This window comes from Spodoptera frugiperda, chromosome 3, assembly GCF_023101765.2.
Source record: "Spodoptera frugiperda isolate SF20-4 chromosome 3, AGI-APGP_CSIRO_Sfru_2.0, whole genome shotgun sequence".
Lineage (NCBI taxonomy): Eukaryota > Metazoa > Arthropoda > Insecta > Lepidoptera > Noctuidae > Spodoptera > Spodoptera frugiperda.
Window position 1 is genome coordinate 11,703,947 of NC_064214.1, and position 20,189 is coordinate 11,724,135.

The following is a 20,189-nucleotide window of genomic DNA, read 5'->3' on the forward strand; positions in this document are numbered from 1 at the left end:
AAATCGAACTCAAAACATCATTGTCAGCAGAAAATTTTGAATATGAATAGTAAATTTTTAATCTGATCCAAAATTAATTCTCAATAGTTGCAATTAGGTAGTCTTCTCAGTCAAGAATAAATTATTATTAAAAATAATCACACTTTCGTTCATAGATTTGATGATCTACATAATTTTCTAAATTTGTAACTGATTTTCTAGAAATAAATCTGCTATTTGACGTAAAAATTGATGACGTCATAACGCACTATTTCATACAAAATTCTTAGAAAATATAGATTTGCCGTTTCGAAGAAAGTATTGAATTTGACAAGCAAGAAACTAGCCTATTGGGACCTTTCGATCGCTATCAGAGTTTAAAAATATTACTTCACTTATTCTTATTATTCTTTTTCGTCTCCAGGTCTTCACTTCCACCTGGCAGCTTCGATAAACGCGGAGACGGATATTCCTCTGGTACCCTCACTGGCAGGCGGCGGCCGCTTCATCCTGCACTGGCTGCACAACAAGGAGATGCACTTCACCAGCCAAGCCGAAGCCATACTACATGATCTTACTAAAAAAGTAATACTCTAGAATAAATAATAATATAGGAATCTACACTTTGGAACGAGCAAATAGCTTCACTAGAGGACTGACCGACAGACAGACATTGTTAATATTATTATATTTGCTATGAAGTTCCAAAGTGCATTCCTGGTCTAATTGAACTAAATAATTTTGTCTTTGACTTTATAGAATGCGGCTTTATTACGTAACGTAAACTTTTCGAGAATGTCCGATCAGTTTCAAGCCACAGTTGTATGAGCCCCGGTTGTGGCTTGAAAGTAATCAAACAGCCTATGAAAACAGTTTTCACTTTACAAAAATAATATATTAATATTTTCTAGACTTTTGTAACTTTACAAACATACATTATTATTTTCTAGATATTAGATAAAGAAGAAACGGACGAGGGAGGATCAGCATCAGACCACACCGCGCATCCTGATGGAGAGCATGAAAGTAAGTATTTGTACATATTATTAAAACATACTTCTGTGGCCAGCAAAAATATTGTTATCTGCTGTCAAGTTAATTTAAACCTTATCGCTTTTGAAATAAGGTTTAAATTACTATAAAATGTCATTATATCTAGAGAAGAAATATCATAATCTTTGATAACCATGCTTCCATTATGTAATCGCGCGTTACAGCTTAACTTGATTCAATGTGCTAAGTAATATCGTTAAGCAATTGTATACCTTATTCGAACATTAATAAAGCGTATATTCCCATTGTAATTGTGATATTATAGTAAGTTTACCAGTACTTTACATTTAGAGTAATGGAAACGAAAACGCGTTCGGCACTGTGATTGGTTGGTTTATTCGGGCCAGCCAATCAGAGCGCCGAACGCGCTCTCGCTTCGATTACTTTAAAACGTAAAGCAAATTCATACTAAGGGTATTCAGAACAGTAGTATTTGAGAGAAGTCATTATAGTACCATGATAGTGTAATAATCTATATATTAATACGTGATGCAAAAACTTTGGACCGCTTTTTACGAAAATTGCGCGGACGTAGGAGCATAGAATTTGGTACACTTATAGTTTATGTGTAGGAGAAGTGCGGGACGCTAATATTTTTCAAAAATAATGATTATAAAGTACATTAAATGAATAAATAAAACATTACACACACATGCATAGTATCTGATCGTATTTGACAAAACGTCAAAATCGATAGACATTGCGATGATATTGACGTCTCATATGAATAGAGTTTTATAAAAGAGTTTGTTTGAATTTGAGTTAAATAAAAATTATCCTTGAACGTATTTTAAGTGGTATTGTAAATTAAATCGTATATGGTTGAATTTCAACCACTAGGCGACCACTAGTAATTATAATTGAAGCTTTTGAGTATAATTTTAAGTAAAGCTCGCTTATTTATGACGCCATATTGCTTAATTTATTTCACGCTGCCTTTAGGACATAGACGTCCAAGTCAACATTTAACTAAAATGCAATCCGAGGATAACAGCAATAGTGATGAACAACCAGGTAACGGAATATTGATGGTGCATGCTTTAACTACTTAGTACATACGAAAGTCAACCGTATTGTTTGTGCCATAAGGTCTATATGTGTTTTTCAAATCGATTTATTATAATAATATCATCTACAGTATACTTCTCTGTCTTAAAAAAGAAAATATTTCAACATATTTAAGTGTTGTTTGTGTGATTGTTTTGTTAATAAGTGGAGACGAGTGTCGTTGATTTATCCTAATCTACTTAGATTTCAATTTCGAAATCTTTTACTGCAGCTTGTAGTAAATATAAAAAAATATTCACATTTGTCAACTTTAATACATTATCAGCTTTATAACTAAAGCAATAGCGTTCAAATTCTAATTTCTTTCGAATACGACCTGGATTAACTTTATTGCGACTGACATCACATGATCTACCAGACTCATTTGACGCGAAAAAAAGATATGTACTTCCCAAATCTGTCAACTGTAATGGATTATAAACCTTAAAACAAATACAATAGCGTTCAAAATCTAATTCTTCATTTAAAATCCAGGTAGCGGCAACCATAGTCACCCGAGTCTTTCGAATACGACCTCAATAAACTCGATAGCCACTGACGTCACGTGCACACATCTACCAGACTCACTTGATGCGAAAAATGACATATAATAATAACTTTCCAAATCTGTCAACTGTAATGCATTATAAACTTTATCACAAATACAATAACGTTCAAAATCTAATACTTCATTTAAAATGCAGGTAGCGGCAACCATAGTCACCCGAGTCTTTCGAATACGACCTCAATAAACTCGATAGCCACTGACGTCACGTGCACACATCTACCCGACTCACTTGATGCGAAAAATGACATATAATAATAACTTTCCAAATTTGTCAACTGTAATAGATTATAAACTTTATAACAAATTAATCAATAGCGTTCAAAATCTAATATTTCATTTAAAATCCAGGTAGCGGCAACCATAGTCACCCCAGTCTTTCGAATACGACCTCGATAAACTCGATAGCCACTGACGTCACGTGCACACATCTACCCGACTCACTTGATGTGAAGAATGACATATAATAACTTTTTAAATCTGTCAACTGTAATGGATTCTAAACTTTATCACAAATACAATAGCGTTCAAAATCTAATTCTTCATTTAAAATCCAGGTAGCGGCAACCATAGTCACCCCAGTCTTTCGAATACGACCTCGATAAACTCGATAGCCACTGACGTCACGTGCACACATCTACCCGACTCACTTGATGTGAAGAATGACATATAATAACTTTTTAAATCTGTCAACTGTAATGGATTCTAAACTTTATCACAAATACAATAGCGTTCAAAATCTAATTCTTCATTTAAAATGCAGGTAGCGGCAACCATAGTCACCCGAGTCTTTCGAATACGACCTCAATAAACTCGATAGCCACTGACGTCACATGCACACATCTACCCGACTCACTTGATGCGAAGAATGATATAATAAATTTGCAAATCTGTCAAGTTTAATGGATTCTAAACTTTATAACAAAAGCAATAGCATTCAAAATCTAATTCTCCATTTAAAATGCAGGTAGCGGCAACCATAGTCACCCGAGTCTTTCGAATACGACCTCAATAAACTCGATAGCCACTGACGTCACGTGCACACATCTACCCGACTCACTTGATGCGAAGATCGAGTCGTTATTACGGGACTGGCATCAAAGCCCTGATCTCCTGTTCTCTATACATCCTGTTGATGGCAGCTTTCTTATATGGTGAGTGGTTTTTGCTTTGTTTTTTTGTTATTAGTAGTAGCTCTTGAATTAATCTTTGATTTATTGGTTTCGATCCGGAGTCCCCTTATTGGTTTACATATTGAGACATATACACAATATGTAATTTAAAAGGATCTTAAACTAAATTGGAACATTGTCATACATTTTTCGGAGCTGCGCGCCACCTAGCGGGTGACAGGCTCCAGCTCGAAAAGCAGGAGTTTTTATTTTCTGTCAGTTAGCCTGACACCCTCTCTCGCCTCACCCAAGGCGGGAGAAGTGGGTTTATGGGTTGCTATTTTAAAATAAAAAATGATAATAATAACAATGAGGCACTACGAAGTTCACTCGATCAACAAATTCTTCATTAAATTGCCCACTATTTAATTACCAACAAAGTTTAACAACAAAATTATTACAGGGTATGCGAATGGCTAGACGAGTTACAAGCCGGAGCAATCAGACAGGCGCAGGTATCGTTCTCGGCGAGGATACCGTCAGCCTTCCCACTGGGAGACGCCACCACGATGTGCACCCCCGCCGCGCTGTACCACGCCGCCGCGCAGCCCTTGTATGTACGACACAGGACTAAACCTGTTATGCCGAGTAAGTTATACACTTATATTTTTGTTTACTTGTGAAAACCTGAAAAATCTTTCTTCGTAAGTCATGGTTTCAACTCATATTTAACTGGTCTGTTTGAACCAACACGTCCGTTTCGTCAATAGATTTATTTGCTAAATAAAATCTTCATGTAACTAAAGTATATGTTTACAGCAGTTTAATTTCTGTTATAATAAGTTATAAGAATATTTAGGAAATAATGCTTTCATAATTCTATTTGTCCTATATACATATTATTATTTACATAAAAAATCTTTTACCTATTTTAGTGGGACCACAACAACCAGAAGTAGTGACGACACCGCTAGCGAGTGTGCAAGAAGAAAAAGAAGAGGCGGAATGGCCGCAGGGTGAAGAACAAAATGAGAATCAGGAAAATGGTAAGTGAAACTAAATAAAACTTTTACTGTTTGTTATAATGTACTGTTTTATAAGCATGGTAAACATTATTTTATTTAGTAGCTATCAAACTTTACATATCATTCTTTATCACGTAACTGTTTGACGAGGAACTCGACTAGATTCAAGACATTCTAGAGGCGCTTATATTCGTGAGCTGCATTCCGCGACACACGACGCGGCGATTGTCGCGCTGCTACTGAACTGATAACATAATTAATTTAGTGTGTCTCACGAAAGTTATAATAAAGTGATGTCAATATCATTTTAGGAAATCGAGAAGAGAACAATAATGAAATGCAAAGGAAAACGAGTGTGGCGACCGAGGATCTAGGGGAGAACCAGGAGGGGGACGTGTTGGACTCCGCGCCCGTCATATCCATGGTCACCAACCACACCAACGGGACCCTCAATCTGTGGCAGTTGACCTTCGACGATAAGTCCAAGTTTTCTCAGGTAAAATCATAATGCTAAACATTATACTTAATTTAGTTATTTGGATATGATACTCTAATAACTTTAAGTTAAAATGTTTTAACTGCTATATCGATTTTCGTCCGCTAGTTTTATTATAACTAACACTTCTTTCGTTTGAACTGTTTCTAAATAAGATGAGACATATTTTAGACAGAATCACAATCATCAGTTGTACCTATAAACAATCTTCAGCTTTTTTAAGGGGGATATTCGTCCAATGATTTCCCCTACCTTGAGCGAGGTGAGAGGGAATATCAGACTCTTACTAAAAACCACCCCGTTCTTACTCGTTCCTACCGATCCGGAGCAACTAGGTAGTCTGCAGCTACGGAAACAATCTTCAGCTAGGCTTTTAATTTCGTGATTTTGAAACTTTCATATGACATCATAGCTTAATTTCATATGCGTACATTACATACAGTGTTTAAGAGTACGACTATAATATTTTTATATTTATTGCAGGTGCTATCAATAGGCCATGCTTCGAGAGCGTCGGGCCATAGGTTTAGAGTAAACGACATTACATGCCATCCAGTATTACCTCTACTATTAACTACAAGCCATCATAACATATCTGGTAAGTTCCGTCGTAAATGTACTTACGTAAACGTACGTCACTGAAAACAGGGTCCTTATTTATTAAATTATATTTGATATTTCATCACATCACACATAACATCAACAGCCTATAAGTTGCCACTGCTGACCAAAGGCACTTCTCACATGGAGAAGGTTTAAGCATTAATCACCACGCTTGCTCAATGCCGGTTAGCGATTTCAAACTTAGTTGAAATTAGAAATTATAAGCCCAGGTTTTCTCACGATGGTGTCCTTCACCGTTTGAAATTGGTGTCTAAAATTAAATAATCTTAGAAAATACATATAATTCATAACGGAAAAAGTCACATTAGTACTTGCCGTTGGTAGGTTTCGAACTTCGCATACTCATGCATGAAGTGAACGTCTTAAACCTCCGGGCCACAACGATTCGAGACACTTTGTTTAATATATTATAGCTTAACCAAAACTATTCACTAAACAAAGCATACCATCCATATTAATTCCATGTTCCTAATCTCTACAGATAGTGAAAGAGATCACCACAAGTACGACGACGACGCAGCGGCCGGCGGCCTATGTTCCGAGCTGATCATGTGGAGAGTGGAGTGCGTGGGCCCGCTGGGCAAGTCCGGCGGAGTGTCGGAACTGGCGCGAGTGAACTCTCCTCATCTATCAGCTTTTAGCAATGTTGCCTGGCTGCCTACGTTGTTGCCGAGGTAAGTTTTGTATTATGTTTTACTTAGTAAGAGGTTTGTTTAGAGTTTTGTTACGGTTTGGTTTAACGATATTGTTGTTTATAGTTTTGGTGAAATCCGTTTGTAAGTTTACAAGTTAACTGTTTTCGTTACACTCACAAACCAACCGTCAATTCCTGCATTGATTTCGATCGATAGTTTAAAATAGTTTACTATTACGTATTTCTACGTCACTGTTTTAATTCACTCGTTCGAGGATTATATAATCCTGAATTAAAACTATAACATTAGAATGCCAGTGCGCAATACATTGCGAGAGGTTACAGCGTCTGATAAACTTCTTGCTCTTCTTGTATAAACTTCTTATTTCATAAATAAGAAATATTAGACTTTATTTTGTAGACGATCTTTACTAATATTCTTATTTAATTTCAGTACGACATTGGGCAACCTATCAAATTCACCATCAGCATGTTTCGTGGCGAGTGACGGCGAGAGCCTGCGAGTGTTCCAAGCTGTGATCGACGCGCGGACTCTGCTGGCCGAGATAGCCACGTCGGAGAGGCGACATAAAGATGTAATGGTAAATATGTACCATCATCCATTTCATTCATACTCATATTGTTAAGTACATGTTGATGTTTTGTGCTGCAGTTTTTGTTTTCGATGTCGTTTTATCAATCACATGTCATTCACTCATGTTCTTCCTAGTGTACTAATATAGCTGTAACTTTCATAAAATAAATAAATTTTAATATCTTTGACTTTAGTCATATTGGTATGTTTTTACCAAAACTTCCTATTTATTCAAATTTGGACCGTCATTCAATGTTAAGATTACTTTGTAATATGTCAGATATAGTGGTAATTAAAAGATTTAAATAATGAATCTTGTCAGCATAATCAACTGTTGCGTTCCACAGCACGACACAATGTCGATGTCATCGGAGTCTACCCTGGAGGAGGGCGGCGGAGTTCCCCTCCACGACCGTATAAAGATAGTGTCGCAGCAGTCCACGGCGCGGCCCGGCGCCATCATACAACTGCACGCCATAGCGGACGCCACCCACGACTGGCATAATACGCAGCTACTGCACGTCTTCCAGGAACAACTTATTACTGGTACGTTATTGAAGATCACAGAGTAAATTACGGTTAGACATTTCCTAAGTAGAAATTGCCGAAGAGGTAAAAAGATCAAATACTTGGAGATTTTTTCGTAAACATACTTTAACCAAGGAGGGTAGGGAGGCCTTTGCCCTGCAGTGGGACGACCACGGCTGAAAATAATAATAATAATAACCCCCCTTAGGGGCCACCTTGACGTGGTGGGGGGGCTTACGGAAGGCATGAACTATAATTAGGTCACTAACATCTAGACCCACCCTATAAAGGAGATACAAATATAACAGCCACTAACACCTCGGCGACACCCTTCCAACTAACGGTCCCAATCATTAATACATTTGATCCAGTCACAGGCCAAATGTATTATCTTCTTAAACCAATCTCCTTGTCACTTTCCCAATGTGCCCTACGTCTATTTTATTCCCCTTGTCTTATAATTTTCAAAATGATTAATCTACTCTTGGCCATCCCTCTCATTACAAAACCCCTCCATATATTTACATGCGATGCGTCTAAGAAGTAGAGTTATACCCCAGGCGGGTACCGAAGTTAACAACGACGGAGAATCCCGCCCCGGGCCTTCCAGCCCGGGCTGCCCTTCGTACTCTGGGGAGGGCACCGTATCGCATGCTGCCCAGCCACAAGCTGTTGCAGCACAACATGACCAAGTGTCAACATGTTCTTCACCAACTTCATCATTATTCTCATCCATACCCTCATCACCAGCATCATACCTCAACAACCATCAATCAAGCTCAGCCAATTCATCCCCATTATCGTTTCACTCCGCCAGGGATGTTGTGCAGGAGGCTATCCCAGCCGAAGTTACTGCACCCGCCCAAGGTGGTCGGCGCACACGTAAAACGTGGACGAAACAAATGAACATTTTCATCATGCGCCATTACTTCATCCTCACTGATCTTGAAAGTAACATCAGAACTTACCTGACACCTTTACACGCACGTTTTACAGCAGAATTCCCCGAAATGAATGCCTCTAAGCAACGAATAGGCGATCAGCGCCGCGCTATTGTTCAGCGCAACTTTCTAACAGAGCAGGAAATTCAGACCATTAAAGAAGAAGTTAGACTATTATTGCAAACCCACCCATCAATATCACAAACCAACACAGATAACACTCAAACCCGTAGAATGCGATGGACAGACAGCCTAAACGAAGCTATTATGAGAAGTTACTACCGTTTGACCAACCTAGAAACCGACTTATACATATAGACCACTGTTACACCAAGATATTACCTCAAAATGCCCTTCCATAGCACATCTATCAGCACAAAGAATATCCGACCAGCGGAGATCCATTGTCAATAATCAGTTGTTATCCGTTGACCGGCTAAACCAGATTAGGGAAGAAGTTCGGATGGAGTTAGCTTCTGTAAGCACAGATAATAGGGAATATGCAACACCAGACATAACACAGGCAATACAATCCCAACCGACGTCATTAAATATCAATGACAGTAACACCGAACCAACAACGTCAACAAATACCAATAACCAAAATACACGACCAATAGCTCAAACTACTTTAAATTTGTCCCCTGAGATACTTGAACAATTAGAGCAGATGTATATGGAACACTATAATAGATTCAAAGACTCTGACCCAACAACGAGACCATATATTCCAAAACTAAAATCTTCCAGAAAACTAGCAGCTATTACAACACATCTCAATGGTCACATACTTCCAAAAATACTAATTTCCGATACAGACTTTCACACTCTTCAGACATCTATTTATTGCGCAGCATACACTATAGCCAAATTCAACGGCGCCAGGATCAAAGAAAGCAATGTTATCAGCAATCAATCAGTAAGAGTCCCCTGGTGACAAAAACGGCTACAACGTAGGATTAGTGAGCTCAGAGCTAACATAGGAAGACTTACTGAGTATGCAAACGGGGCCCGGTCGCAAGCCCTAGAAAATCACATTTCTAATATAAAACAGATATACAAAATACACACACAACACGAAACAGAAAACACGGACATTGCACATTTTTTAGACACATTGAAGCAAAAACTTAACACACTAGCAAGCCGGTTAAGAAGGTATAAAGAGACGACAGCTAGAAAAACACAAAATACACAATTCTATAACAATGAAAAACTCTTTTACAGAAAATTGACCCAACGTAATAACAGCTCACAAGAAAATAACACACCACTACCGACTCCTGAATCACTACACGCATTCTGGTCTAATATTTGGGCTAACCCAGTCACACATCATCAAAACACTTGGATTGAGGAAGATAAAGAAAGATGGATAGACACACCTGAAATGATATTTGACCAGATTAGTTTACAACTCTTGCAAACAGTTATAGCTAGGACACACAACTGGAAGACGGCAGGATCAGATAATATTCACAACTTCTGGTATAAGAAGTTAACATGCACTCATACTTTACTACTCAAACACATAAACACATTTATCCAATCACCTAACACAATGCCACCATACATCACACAAGGCACAACATACATGCTAGCAAAAGACCCATCAGACACAGCGAATCCTGCCAAATACCGACCCATCACTTGCCTACAGAACATATATAAAATCATCACATCATGCCTTAGCGAAACTATATACAAACACACACACGAACACAATATCCTAGCAGAAGAGCAGAAAGGGTGTCGAAAAAACAGTAAAGGTTGTAAAGAACAACTGACCATCGACGCTGTCGTATCCAAACAAGCGATTAAACAAAAACGCGACATACATACTATGTATGTGGATTATAAAAAAGCCTATGACTCCGTCCCACACTCTTGGTTAATTTACATTTTAAAACATTACAAAATTCACCCTACTATCATTAAATTCTTAGAAGAAATAATGCCGTCTTGGACTACTAAATTAAAAATACGCAATGAAAATCAAATCACTGAAACAGAATTTATTCCCATTAAAAGAGGCATCTTCCAAGGTGATGCACTGAGTCCCTTGTGGTTTTGTCTGGCCCTTAACCCACTCTCCAACATGCTGAATAAAAATAGTACCGGATTCAAAATTAAACATAATTCATTACACACAGGTCTTACTCATCTGATGTATATGGATGACATCAAACTTTTTGCAGGCACACTAAACGATATACACACCCTCGCTGACGTTACAGAAACATTCTCGAATGACATATGTATGGAATTCGGGATTGACAAGTGCAAAATCCAGTCAGTTATCAAAGGAACAATAGAATCGACATCATATGAACTAAGGAATCACGAAGTAATAGAACCCGTAGACCCTAATGAAGGGTATAAATATTTAGGCTACTACCAATCAACAGAAATTCATCACAAAAATACAAAAACAACACTACAACAAAATTTCAGAAACAGACTACATAAAATACTGCACACACACCTTAATTCCAAAAACACAATCAAAGCAATCAATGCGTTTGCTGTCCCTATTTTAACTTACTCTTTTGGTATAATACGATGGACTCAAACAGACCTCACAACCTTACAAAGAATCATTAACACCACAATGACAAAGCATAGGAAACATCACCCTCGCGCTTGCATTCAGAGGCTGACCCTGCCTAAAATTGAAGGAGGCAGAGGCCTCATCGACATCACAAACCTTCACAACAACCAGATTATAGGACTCAGAACATTCTTCTTCAATCGCTCACAACATTCCTCACTTCACAAAGCTGTCTGTCAGGCAGACACATACACACCACTCTCTTTAGCAGACCACACCAAACAAATGACCACAATAAGCAATCAGCAAAAGATACAAACTTGGACACAAAAATCGCTCCATGGCCGCCATCGTCTCGACTTAACCAACCCTATTGTTGACAAAATAGCGTCAAACGCGTGGTTAAAGCGAGGCGAGCTGTTCCCAGAAACAGAGGGTTTTATGTTAGCGATCCAAGACCAAGTTATAGACACAAAAAACTACAGGAAATACATAGTTCGCGACAGTACACTCGGCAGCGATCATTGCCGACACTGCCACAGACAACCTGAAACAATACAACACATCACAGGCGCATGTTCATCCATCACACAAACAGACTACAAGCATAGGCACGATCAGGTCGCAGCTATTATTCATCAAGCACTCGCATACAAGCATAAACTCATTACAGAAAAAACACCGTATTACAAATATACACCCCAAATCATTCTAAACTCACCTGACTATAAAATGTATTGGGACAGAACAATACTAACCGATAAAACAATACACCACAACCGACCTGACATTACACTACACGATAAGAAAAATAAAATAGTATATTTGATAGATATAGCAATCCCTAACACGCATAACTTAAGTTCCACTCACACGAATAAACTAGCTAAATACACAGACTTGACCATTGAGCTCAAAACCCAATGGCAAGTTCACACAGTTAAGACCATCCCTATTATAATATCCAGTACAGGTGTCATACCCAAGACGCTTCACACAAGCCTAAAAACCCTTGATTTACATCCCCTCACATTCACACTTCTACAGAAAGCAGTCATACTCAACACATGCAGAATAGTCAGGAAGTTTTTATCTATAGATTAATAGATTACACCTAAGTCATCCCCACAGTTGCTTTGGCCACAAGCCCGCAACTTTGGCGTAATTCCCCAGAAATGGGTGAGGTTTTAACCTTAAAGACACATATAAATAAAAATAATACTTTAACCAGAAAGAGTAGATAACTTATATTTGCGATGTCGAATATGGTTGTCTCTTGATCTTGGGTATTCACTGTAGTGTGTATGGCTAGATAGATATTAAACCAGTACCCTTATGGTACGAGTTAGCTTAACGTTTAAAGTAATCGAAACGAGAACGCGTCCGGCCGTCTGATTGGCGAGCTCGAATAAACCAACCAATCAGAGCACGCTCTCGTTACTAAGGCACTTTTTCAAAACTATATTTAGCTGAAACGATTCCCATTTAAGAAATTTTCATACCCCCAAATTTCGTATCGCCAAAAAACGAAACTATATAACTTTGTACTTTCTTTTCCGCAGGCGAACGAACATCAGTAGAACCAGAGCACGCAGACTCGGGTCTAGAAAACTCTGAAGTGAACACGTTAACCGAAGCCGGGTTGGAAGCTATAGTGGATCTGCGTAAAGCTGCCGTCTTCAATGAACCGTTCTACATCGTGGTGCTAGAGAGAACTGACGGAGGGTCCACCGTGCATATGTGGAGACTGACCGTGTCTTCGCAGGCTGATCCTAATGGTACGTAGAGTAGAAATTATATTTGATCATAGCAAACGATTGCAATGTGTTATAGACATTTTGTCAACTATGAAAATACTAATGAATAAGAATTTGTCAACTCACTTGCTCGGATGGATAAGCTTGGAATAGTAAACTTTTATGTGACCTGAAACAGTAGAAATCATTTTAATTATGAGCCGTCATCAATTTTTAAACAGTAATACAATTGACTTTTACTTTGTTTGCAGAGGACCTCACGAACAGTATGATGTACGTGCCCGACAGTGCCCTGGTACAGGAAGACGAAGGTGAATCTCGCAAGAACTCCGTGTCTATGGACAACGACCGCGCTCCCCCTCCCCCTATAGCACACTCACACATCTCTATTTCTACCAAGAAGGTAAGCTGTTATGTTAATCATTCATATTATCTAAAAAGCTGGTTACAAATTCTGAAATGATGAAGCTATTTTAGGCCCCACTTGAGAGTTAGTCATTCAGTTTGTACATTTTTAAACAGTGCTATAACCAGAAACTTTGAGAAAATATACATGTAGGAATCCAAATGAAATCCTCGTGTATGCTAAGCTCTTTTACTAAACCAACTTAGCAGTGTAAACACTACATCAACTCGAATGTTCCAGGTATGTGAATGCCCGCTGTCCCTCCCGGACGGAGTGGACGTGATCCACGCGACCCCGGCGGCGGGGCACCTGAGCTCGGCCTCCATATACCCCGCCTGTCTAGCGCCCTACATCATGGCCACCGCCTGCACTGATAGCACTTTGAGGTAAGAGAACATTGAAACTTTCAAGAAAAGACTAACAACACACTTGAATCTCATAGTGGAGGTGTTACAAGTCCATTGCTATTTGAGTGTTACGGGTTTGCGATTTAGGGGGATTGGGACTCCGGTAACCTGACTAAACGCAACATAAGTGTTTTTTCATACCGGTTGACCCCTACTCCCAAAAAAAGTATACTTCAAGACTTATTTCTACATATCTTCCTTGTAATTAACGTGGAAAACTAAAGTATAACTTTTTATTCCAGATTCTGGAAATGTCACGTAACAAAAAGAGATGATGAAGATTTCGACTACACGTGGAAAGAATGGGAAATGATGAACAAAGACCAAGAGTCGGCTATAGATATTCCAGGTAAATAACCAGGTTTGGGTACCTGGAAGGTGAGTAAATAGATCAATCGCCTACATTTAACATTTTTATTTATTATCTTCTTTTTACAAAGGACTGCTGATGACCTTGTCTTTTTAACATGACATACTTTTATAATAACTATCGTGAGACATAATAAAATAACTAAAAATCACATATTAATTTACGTGAGTTAGTCACGTAAATTAATAGAGAAAAGCTCTACTAGTTTCCGAGTCACAGAGGGGACTCTTTATAATATGCAGCGTGTACAGACGCTGCAACTGCTCAGTAACTGCTCAGTAACCGTGATTTTTTTAGTTAATAACATACTTTATTATTGACAAGAAATTAGGAACAATATCTATATTTCCAGGTCAACCTCTCCACATAAGCGCGGCGTATTCAGGTCGTATTGCGTGCGCATACAAGTGCGGTCGTTCGTTCACGCGTCCGAAGGGCGGGGCCGCCACTAGTACTACGGACGCTCGCTTCGTGAACCTTTGCGTCTGTGTTTACGAATGCGAAAGTACGGGAGGAGCAGAGTGGTTATTAGAAGATACTATACCTCTAAGGAACGTCAGTCTACCCCGTGTAGGACTTTGTACAGACACACAGATTGACTTGTCTTATCTACATGATACTTCCTTCGTGCAGAAGAGGCAGCGGTTGAATCAGGTATGAATTTGTTTGTTTGAGTTTGTATTGTGATAGTCGTGGTTCTGAAGTTAAACGTTTTTTACCTAGTTGCTTGAGTGGTTACAAGCACGATTGTAGAGTAAGGAGTGTCCGGTTTGATTAACTGGGCCAGACAAATTTCTGTTTGGGAAACCTTCTCATAAAGACAATTTAGACATTCGAATTCGATAGTAAAACCTCACAACTACTGGATGTGATCGTATAAGTATTAAGAGAAACATCGTCACGCCTTTTATCCTCGAAGGGCTACCCCTTACATCCCTGCCTACGCAGGTGCACATTACGGCACGTAATGCCACTTTTCACCATTTGTGTTGTAAGTCCCATGTAATAGGGGGTGAGCCTATTAGGAGGAACTAATACAAAAAAACGTTACACTTAAAATTAACCACTTATTTTACCAATCAAATCAATATTAATACTATTTCCAGGTGCTCCAAACGCTATCATCAGACGAGAGTCGAAACAATCGTAACGGGGAAGGTGACACGGGCAAATCGGCAGGATTACTCGCCGTACCATCATTCAGCACTTTACAATCCCTTCGCAAGAGTATCATGGAGAATGGCAATACTTGTCCGTTGACCCAGAAACACTTGGTACAGCTAGACTGGGTGTCTAAGGAAGATGGCTCGCATATTCTTACTGTGGCTGTCGGGTCCAGAGTGTTGTTGTTCACGCCGGTTTCTAGTGATCTCGCTCAGGCTAATTTGAAGGTAAGATTCGATATTTGTTGGTTTGTTTTGGTATTATTTAAGTATTTCATATTGATGTTATACATTCTTGGGATAATTTTGGGAATTTTCGCATGTAATATTGTTGAACAGGATATTGTTATTTATGACCAACAAAAGACGACACTGTACAGATCCAATGCGTTTGCCATAATTAATAATAACTCAATTTTTATATAAAGAGTAAAAGATATTCAGTTGACAATTCAGAAACGAATTCATTTCAAATTATTAGAACATTTACAGGCATTTCCGAATAATACTGAAGAACACAAAATATCAAGATGTCATTCTTGTGCAGAATTTCGGGAAAAAAATACGGTTACTCTTGCTTTTGATTATGTAACATCATAGATATACAACTATTACTAGTTTAAACAAGAATATTGACGCGCTCTATACAATAGAACTAATGTTAAAAATCTATCACCAGTAGCTAAAAACTACGCATATACTAATTGGTTATACCCACCAAGAGTATTTAGATTAGTATCTACTAAGTAAATATGTATATTACGTACTTTTTAAAGTTGAATCACTAATACGTATAATTTCTCGTTAATATTAGCCTTAGTGAGTACAAAAAAAAAGTAATTCATACGTGCATTTTGAAGTTGAACCACTGATGTTTAGTTTTTCGTATAGTTATAGTGTAAAACCACCGTATAAAGTAACATATCATTCACCTCCTTCTTTGCCAAAACAGCAAATAAAAAAAAACTAAATATTTCCAGGCCATGAAAGAATCAATAAGCAATAACCGGCCAATACTACGCAAAGCGTCATCGTTGGCCGCACCCCTATTCGTCGAAGAGATCAGATGGATGCAACTCCGACGTATTGAGTTGAAGACAGCTGATGGTCTACCACCATTACCCATGCAAATATCGTGGGTCAGAGACGGTATTCTCGTCGTAGGTATGGACTCGGAAATGCATGTGTATTCGCAATGGAAGCCTGAGAATCCACAATCGGCGTCCGGAATGATGGGTACACAGGTATGTTTATTTTTCCTTATTGTTAATTTAACTGGTTTTGTGGTGTTTAGGTGATGTTAAGGGGCGAAAAAGTTGGTTCGAGACATGTTGTGTGGTAATAATTATGCTGCCCTCGAAATAATTTTGAATTCATCATAAAATATTTCTTATTATCATCACACATATCTTTATCGCAAAGAAAGGAGATTGTAATAGTATGGCGTCTAAAACAGCACAATTTGTGGCGACCTCAAATTGTTTTGATTGCATTGGATTCTTAAATTCTAGTATCCAGCAAGCAATTAACGAAGTTAGGTTACTTATTTAAACTGGAAGTCATTGGGGAGGCCTATGTTCAGCAGTGAATATCTTATGGCTGTGATAATAAAGGTTACTTAATATTCTTATTACTTTTACTTAGGAACTGGAAGAAGGCAGTGAATCCCGCGCACTCCGTGACTCAGACCTGCGTATATCGGCGCCGCACCTCCAACGCGTGTCCTCAATCAACCTGCAACTGTTGGAGCGAGACGCTAGGAGACGTAACAAGACACAGCCGGATCAACCTCAGGTAAATAAATACATACATTTAAGGTAAGCAACCACACGCCCGCACCGTACGCATGCGTGCGATGCGTACAATGCGGACGCTTGTCCTGTGGACGCTTACCTTTAAACAACTACTAATAGAAAAACTTTAGATACATTTATTTCAGTGTGAAAATATATAAACTGATTTTTCCCTATAGTTATTGAGAATTATTTTTAAAATTATATGTAAAATTATACTCCTCAAATTACTAGTCAAAAGGGTTTTACCATAAATAATTACCGTCTAGAGCTGAATAATCTCAATTACTACTATGATTATATATAATTCTTTCATAAAACAATAAAACACTCGCAAAAATAATAATGATTGCAAAGCAATTTAAACCCTACTACTACTAAGCGATATTTCATTTTCCCAGCCATTGTTAGACTACATGCCAGACTACGGATTGTTCGAAGCGTCACAGATGGCCTGTCCGGTGCTACCTCAGTACCATCCCAAGCAACTGATGGAGTTACTCAACAGCGGCAAGATCCGATGGGTTAAAGCCATACTTGCTCATTTAGTCAGGTAATTATTGTTTTTGTACAAACTGGTATTACTTATTCACTGATTTATGGAAAGACAGTGATTCTAAATGACTATTTTTCATATTTTATCTATTATAGCAAGTTACAGAAAAAATAATTTAAGTCTGCGATTTACATTTTGAAAGAAGGTCACATTACTTATGAATATAAGTCCCAAAGTGATTTGAAACTAGTAGAGTTTTTTTTTCATATGAAAACGATGTATATTTCAATCAAATCTTAAATGTATATCATGTTTATATTATTATATGTATATCATTTTCAAACTTTTGTCTATAAATTATATACTTATTTTAGCCGTTAGTTTTAACTCCTGCATTTCATACAAGATTTATTTTCTATCAGATGTATTGGCGGTACGTACACCGGACGCAGTTCACAGGGTGACGAAGACAGTTTATCCAGACAGGTATTTTATTTTATTATTTCTAAACCATTTCTTAATCATAATACTAGCTATATTTGTTGAATGTAAACGTAAATGCTAACATAATAAGAATGACGTCATAACTTTGACATAATAACTCGCACTCAATACGTAATTGTAACTTTCTAACAGAAAAGAAATGTTTCTATGTATTGTATCATGTATGTACACTCAAAATATTAATACATGCATTCTTAACAAAAACCAATGAATGATAAATTAATAATTTTAACGAATGAAACGTGAATGATATACTAATATCTGCTTTATAATCGAAGTAATAAAGTGCACTTTCTATTGAGTGTTATATTTAACTATAATACGTTTTAAATATATAAAATAAATGTTTTAATGTCGTGTTTCTATGTATTTATGTATGTATTGCAATGTTGTGTTACTTGTTCGAATATAAAAAAAGTAAATAATAATGCAAGATGAATTGAGAATATGATTAAAATGACTAAAGCAAGTATTTAATTATAAGTTTATTACTATACATAACAATAGATATTATTTATCGTAGTATCACATTTTCAATAAGAAAATAGGATAGTTGAAAGTAGTACCTATAACTATATCGAAATAATGTAGAACTTGAATGAATGAAGAGAATTTCACTTAGAGATATTACCAATTTCAATAGAAAAACACGTAGTTCAAATATAACCAATCAGCATTAGAGGCATGAATAAAATCCCACTTGGATTGTCGACAAACATTGTCACACATTTGCGATTAATCTTTCACGAGACAATCGCTTTAGTTTAACTTTAAATCCATAGGAACATTTTCATTTCTCAGAGGCGAAGGGCGATTCTAGAATATTTGTAGAAGATACCTACTCTAAAAACTCATTTAAATGTGCTTTTTTATATGTATTAAGATTGATTAAGTCTTTGACTGCCAATAGAAAACTGTTGAACGCAAATCCTCCGCTAACGTCGGTCACCGGTGACCACCACGGCGTTCAATGTGTTAAAAAGGCAAATAATATCGTACATTTTATGAATAATGGCTAGTTACGTAATGATACTCCCATCACTGTGGAACAGGCCATATTTTTGGCGGAAATCTTAAAGTTTCCAATAAAACATTCTATGTCTATACTTCAATATTGTGTCCGCTTTATATGTGTGTACAGAATATTGTCCAGTCAGTCAAAATGTGCTAAAAAAGGAAATATCCTTTTAAACTGCCACCACCTTGCCAAATGTGTAAATTATGGCAAACCCCTCTTTTGTAGAGGAGGTCCATAGTCTACGGGCTATTGATGTATGTATGTAAATGTGAACCCTTCGCCGCTGGTCATTGCATACTCGGCTACACATCAAGGTACGCATAACCAGTATAAACAGACCGTTGAATGTACTAAAAGAACTACAAAGCGAGACCATGATAAACTGGTTTTGCTTACCTTGATGAGTAGGCGCGTTGTTGTCTCGTCACTTGCGATTAAAAGTCGCGCCGCTGTTGCATGTCGCACGTGTTGCAGCGCGGTTGGTCGCGGTCGCGCACGCTGTCGGTCTCGTTCGCCGCCGGCGCCGCTTCGCCGCTAGATGGCGTTGCACAGGTAACTGTAGCTTTAATATACACGCACACACCCTGTATTATATTTCCCTTTAAATGTTGATGTTTGTTAATAAATAGAAAACATTATATGAAACTGCTCGTCCATGAGTTACAACCACTTTGAATTAAAGGTAGATAATTAAAAAAAACATACTTAGCAATGACTTTAGACTTTTAAGAAACTTTTGATAACACGTAGTCCCTTATCTATTCCTCTTACCTTTTCTTTTACAACACTTTTAAAATTAATGATCTTGGACACATGTATTGATTTGTTTAGTAGGTATATAACTGCAACTATAGTGGTATGTATAACTATTCACAGACAATCCTGCTGTTCAACCTATTCCAATCTATCAACCAATAGACTTCCAACCTTATCCTTCTGCAATAAAGTCCAATATCAATTTTGGAGAATGTTAACGTTTTGTATACTACAACAGATAACGGAAGATGTTCAGCTAGACTACGCCGAGATTACCTCAGTGCCGCCGCTGCCTCTGTGGACTCTACTCGTCGCTGACAAGGAGTCTCCACACCATCCGTCCACTATACAAGAAGCTAAGGTAAGGCT

The 20,189-nt window shown here is 37.8% G+C and overlaps 1 protein-coding gene across 8 annotated transcripts in view; it reads left to right on the top strand.

The window, feature by feature from the left end:
- Positions 1–20,189, top strand: part of LOC118274276 (dmX-like protein 2) — a 51,409-nt gene that overhangs the window by 10,090 nt on the left and 21,130 nt on the right. For 4 of the 8 annotated variants that reach the window (XM_050706288.1, XM_050706280.1, XM_050706284.1 and 1 more), the window contains exons 9-31: positions 404–564; positions 930–1,005; positions 1,975–2,046; positions 3,612–3,798; positions 4,220–4,404; positions 4,692–4,802; positions 5,093–5,277; positions 5,761–5,875; positions 6,383–6,575; positions 6,990–7,137; positions 7,478–7,676; positions 12,713–12,928; positions 13,159–13,310; positions 13,554–13,699; positions 13,963–14,069; positions 14,443–14,744; positions 15,197–15,481; positions 16,234–16,497; positions 16,898–17,047; positions 17,448–17,599; positions 17,965–18,028; positions 19,539–19,616; positions 20,059–20,181. In XM_050706288.1, coding sequence (XP_050562245.1) covers positions 404–564; positions 930–1,005; positions 1,975–2,046; positions 3,612–3,798; positions 4,220–4,404; positions 4,692–4,802; positions 5,093–5,277; positions 5,761–5,875; positions 6,383–6,575; positions 6,990–7,137; positions 7,478–7,676; positions 12,713–12,928; positions 13,159–13,310; positions 13,554–13,699; positions 13,963–14,069; positions 14,443–14,744; positions 15,197–15,481; positions 16,234–16,497; positions 16,898–17,047; positions 17,448–17,599; positions 17,965–18,028; positions 19,539–19,616; positions 20,059–20,181 — 3,671 coding nt within the window. The remainder of the gene's footprint in view (positions 1–403; positions 565–929; positions 1,006–1,974; positions 2,047–3,611; positions 3,799–4,219; positions 4,405–4,691; positions 4,803–5,092; positions 5,278–5,760; positions 5,876–6,382; positions 6,576–6,989; positions 7,138–7,477; positions 7,677–12,712; positions 12,929–13,158; positions 13,311–13,553; positions 13,700–13,962; positions 14,070–14,442; positions 14,745–15,196; positions 15,482–16,233; positions 16,498–16,897; positions 17,048–17,447; positions 17,600–17,964; positions 18,029–19,538; positions 19,617–20,058; positions 20,182–20,189) is intronic. The other 4 variants (XM_050706286.1, XM_050706297.1, XM_050706295.1 and 1 more) reach the window with 4 other exon arrangements.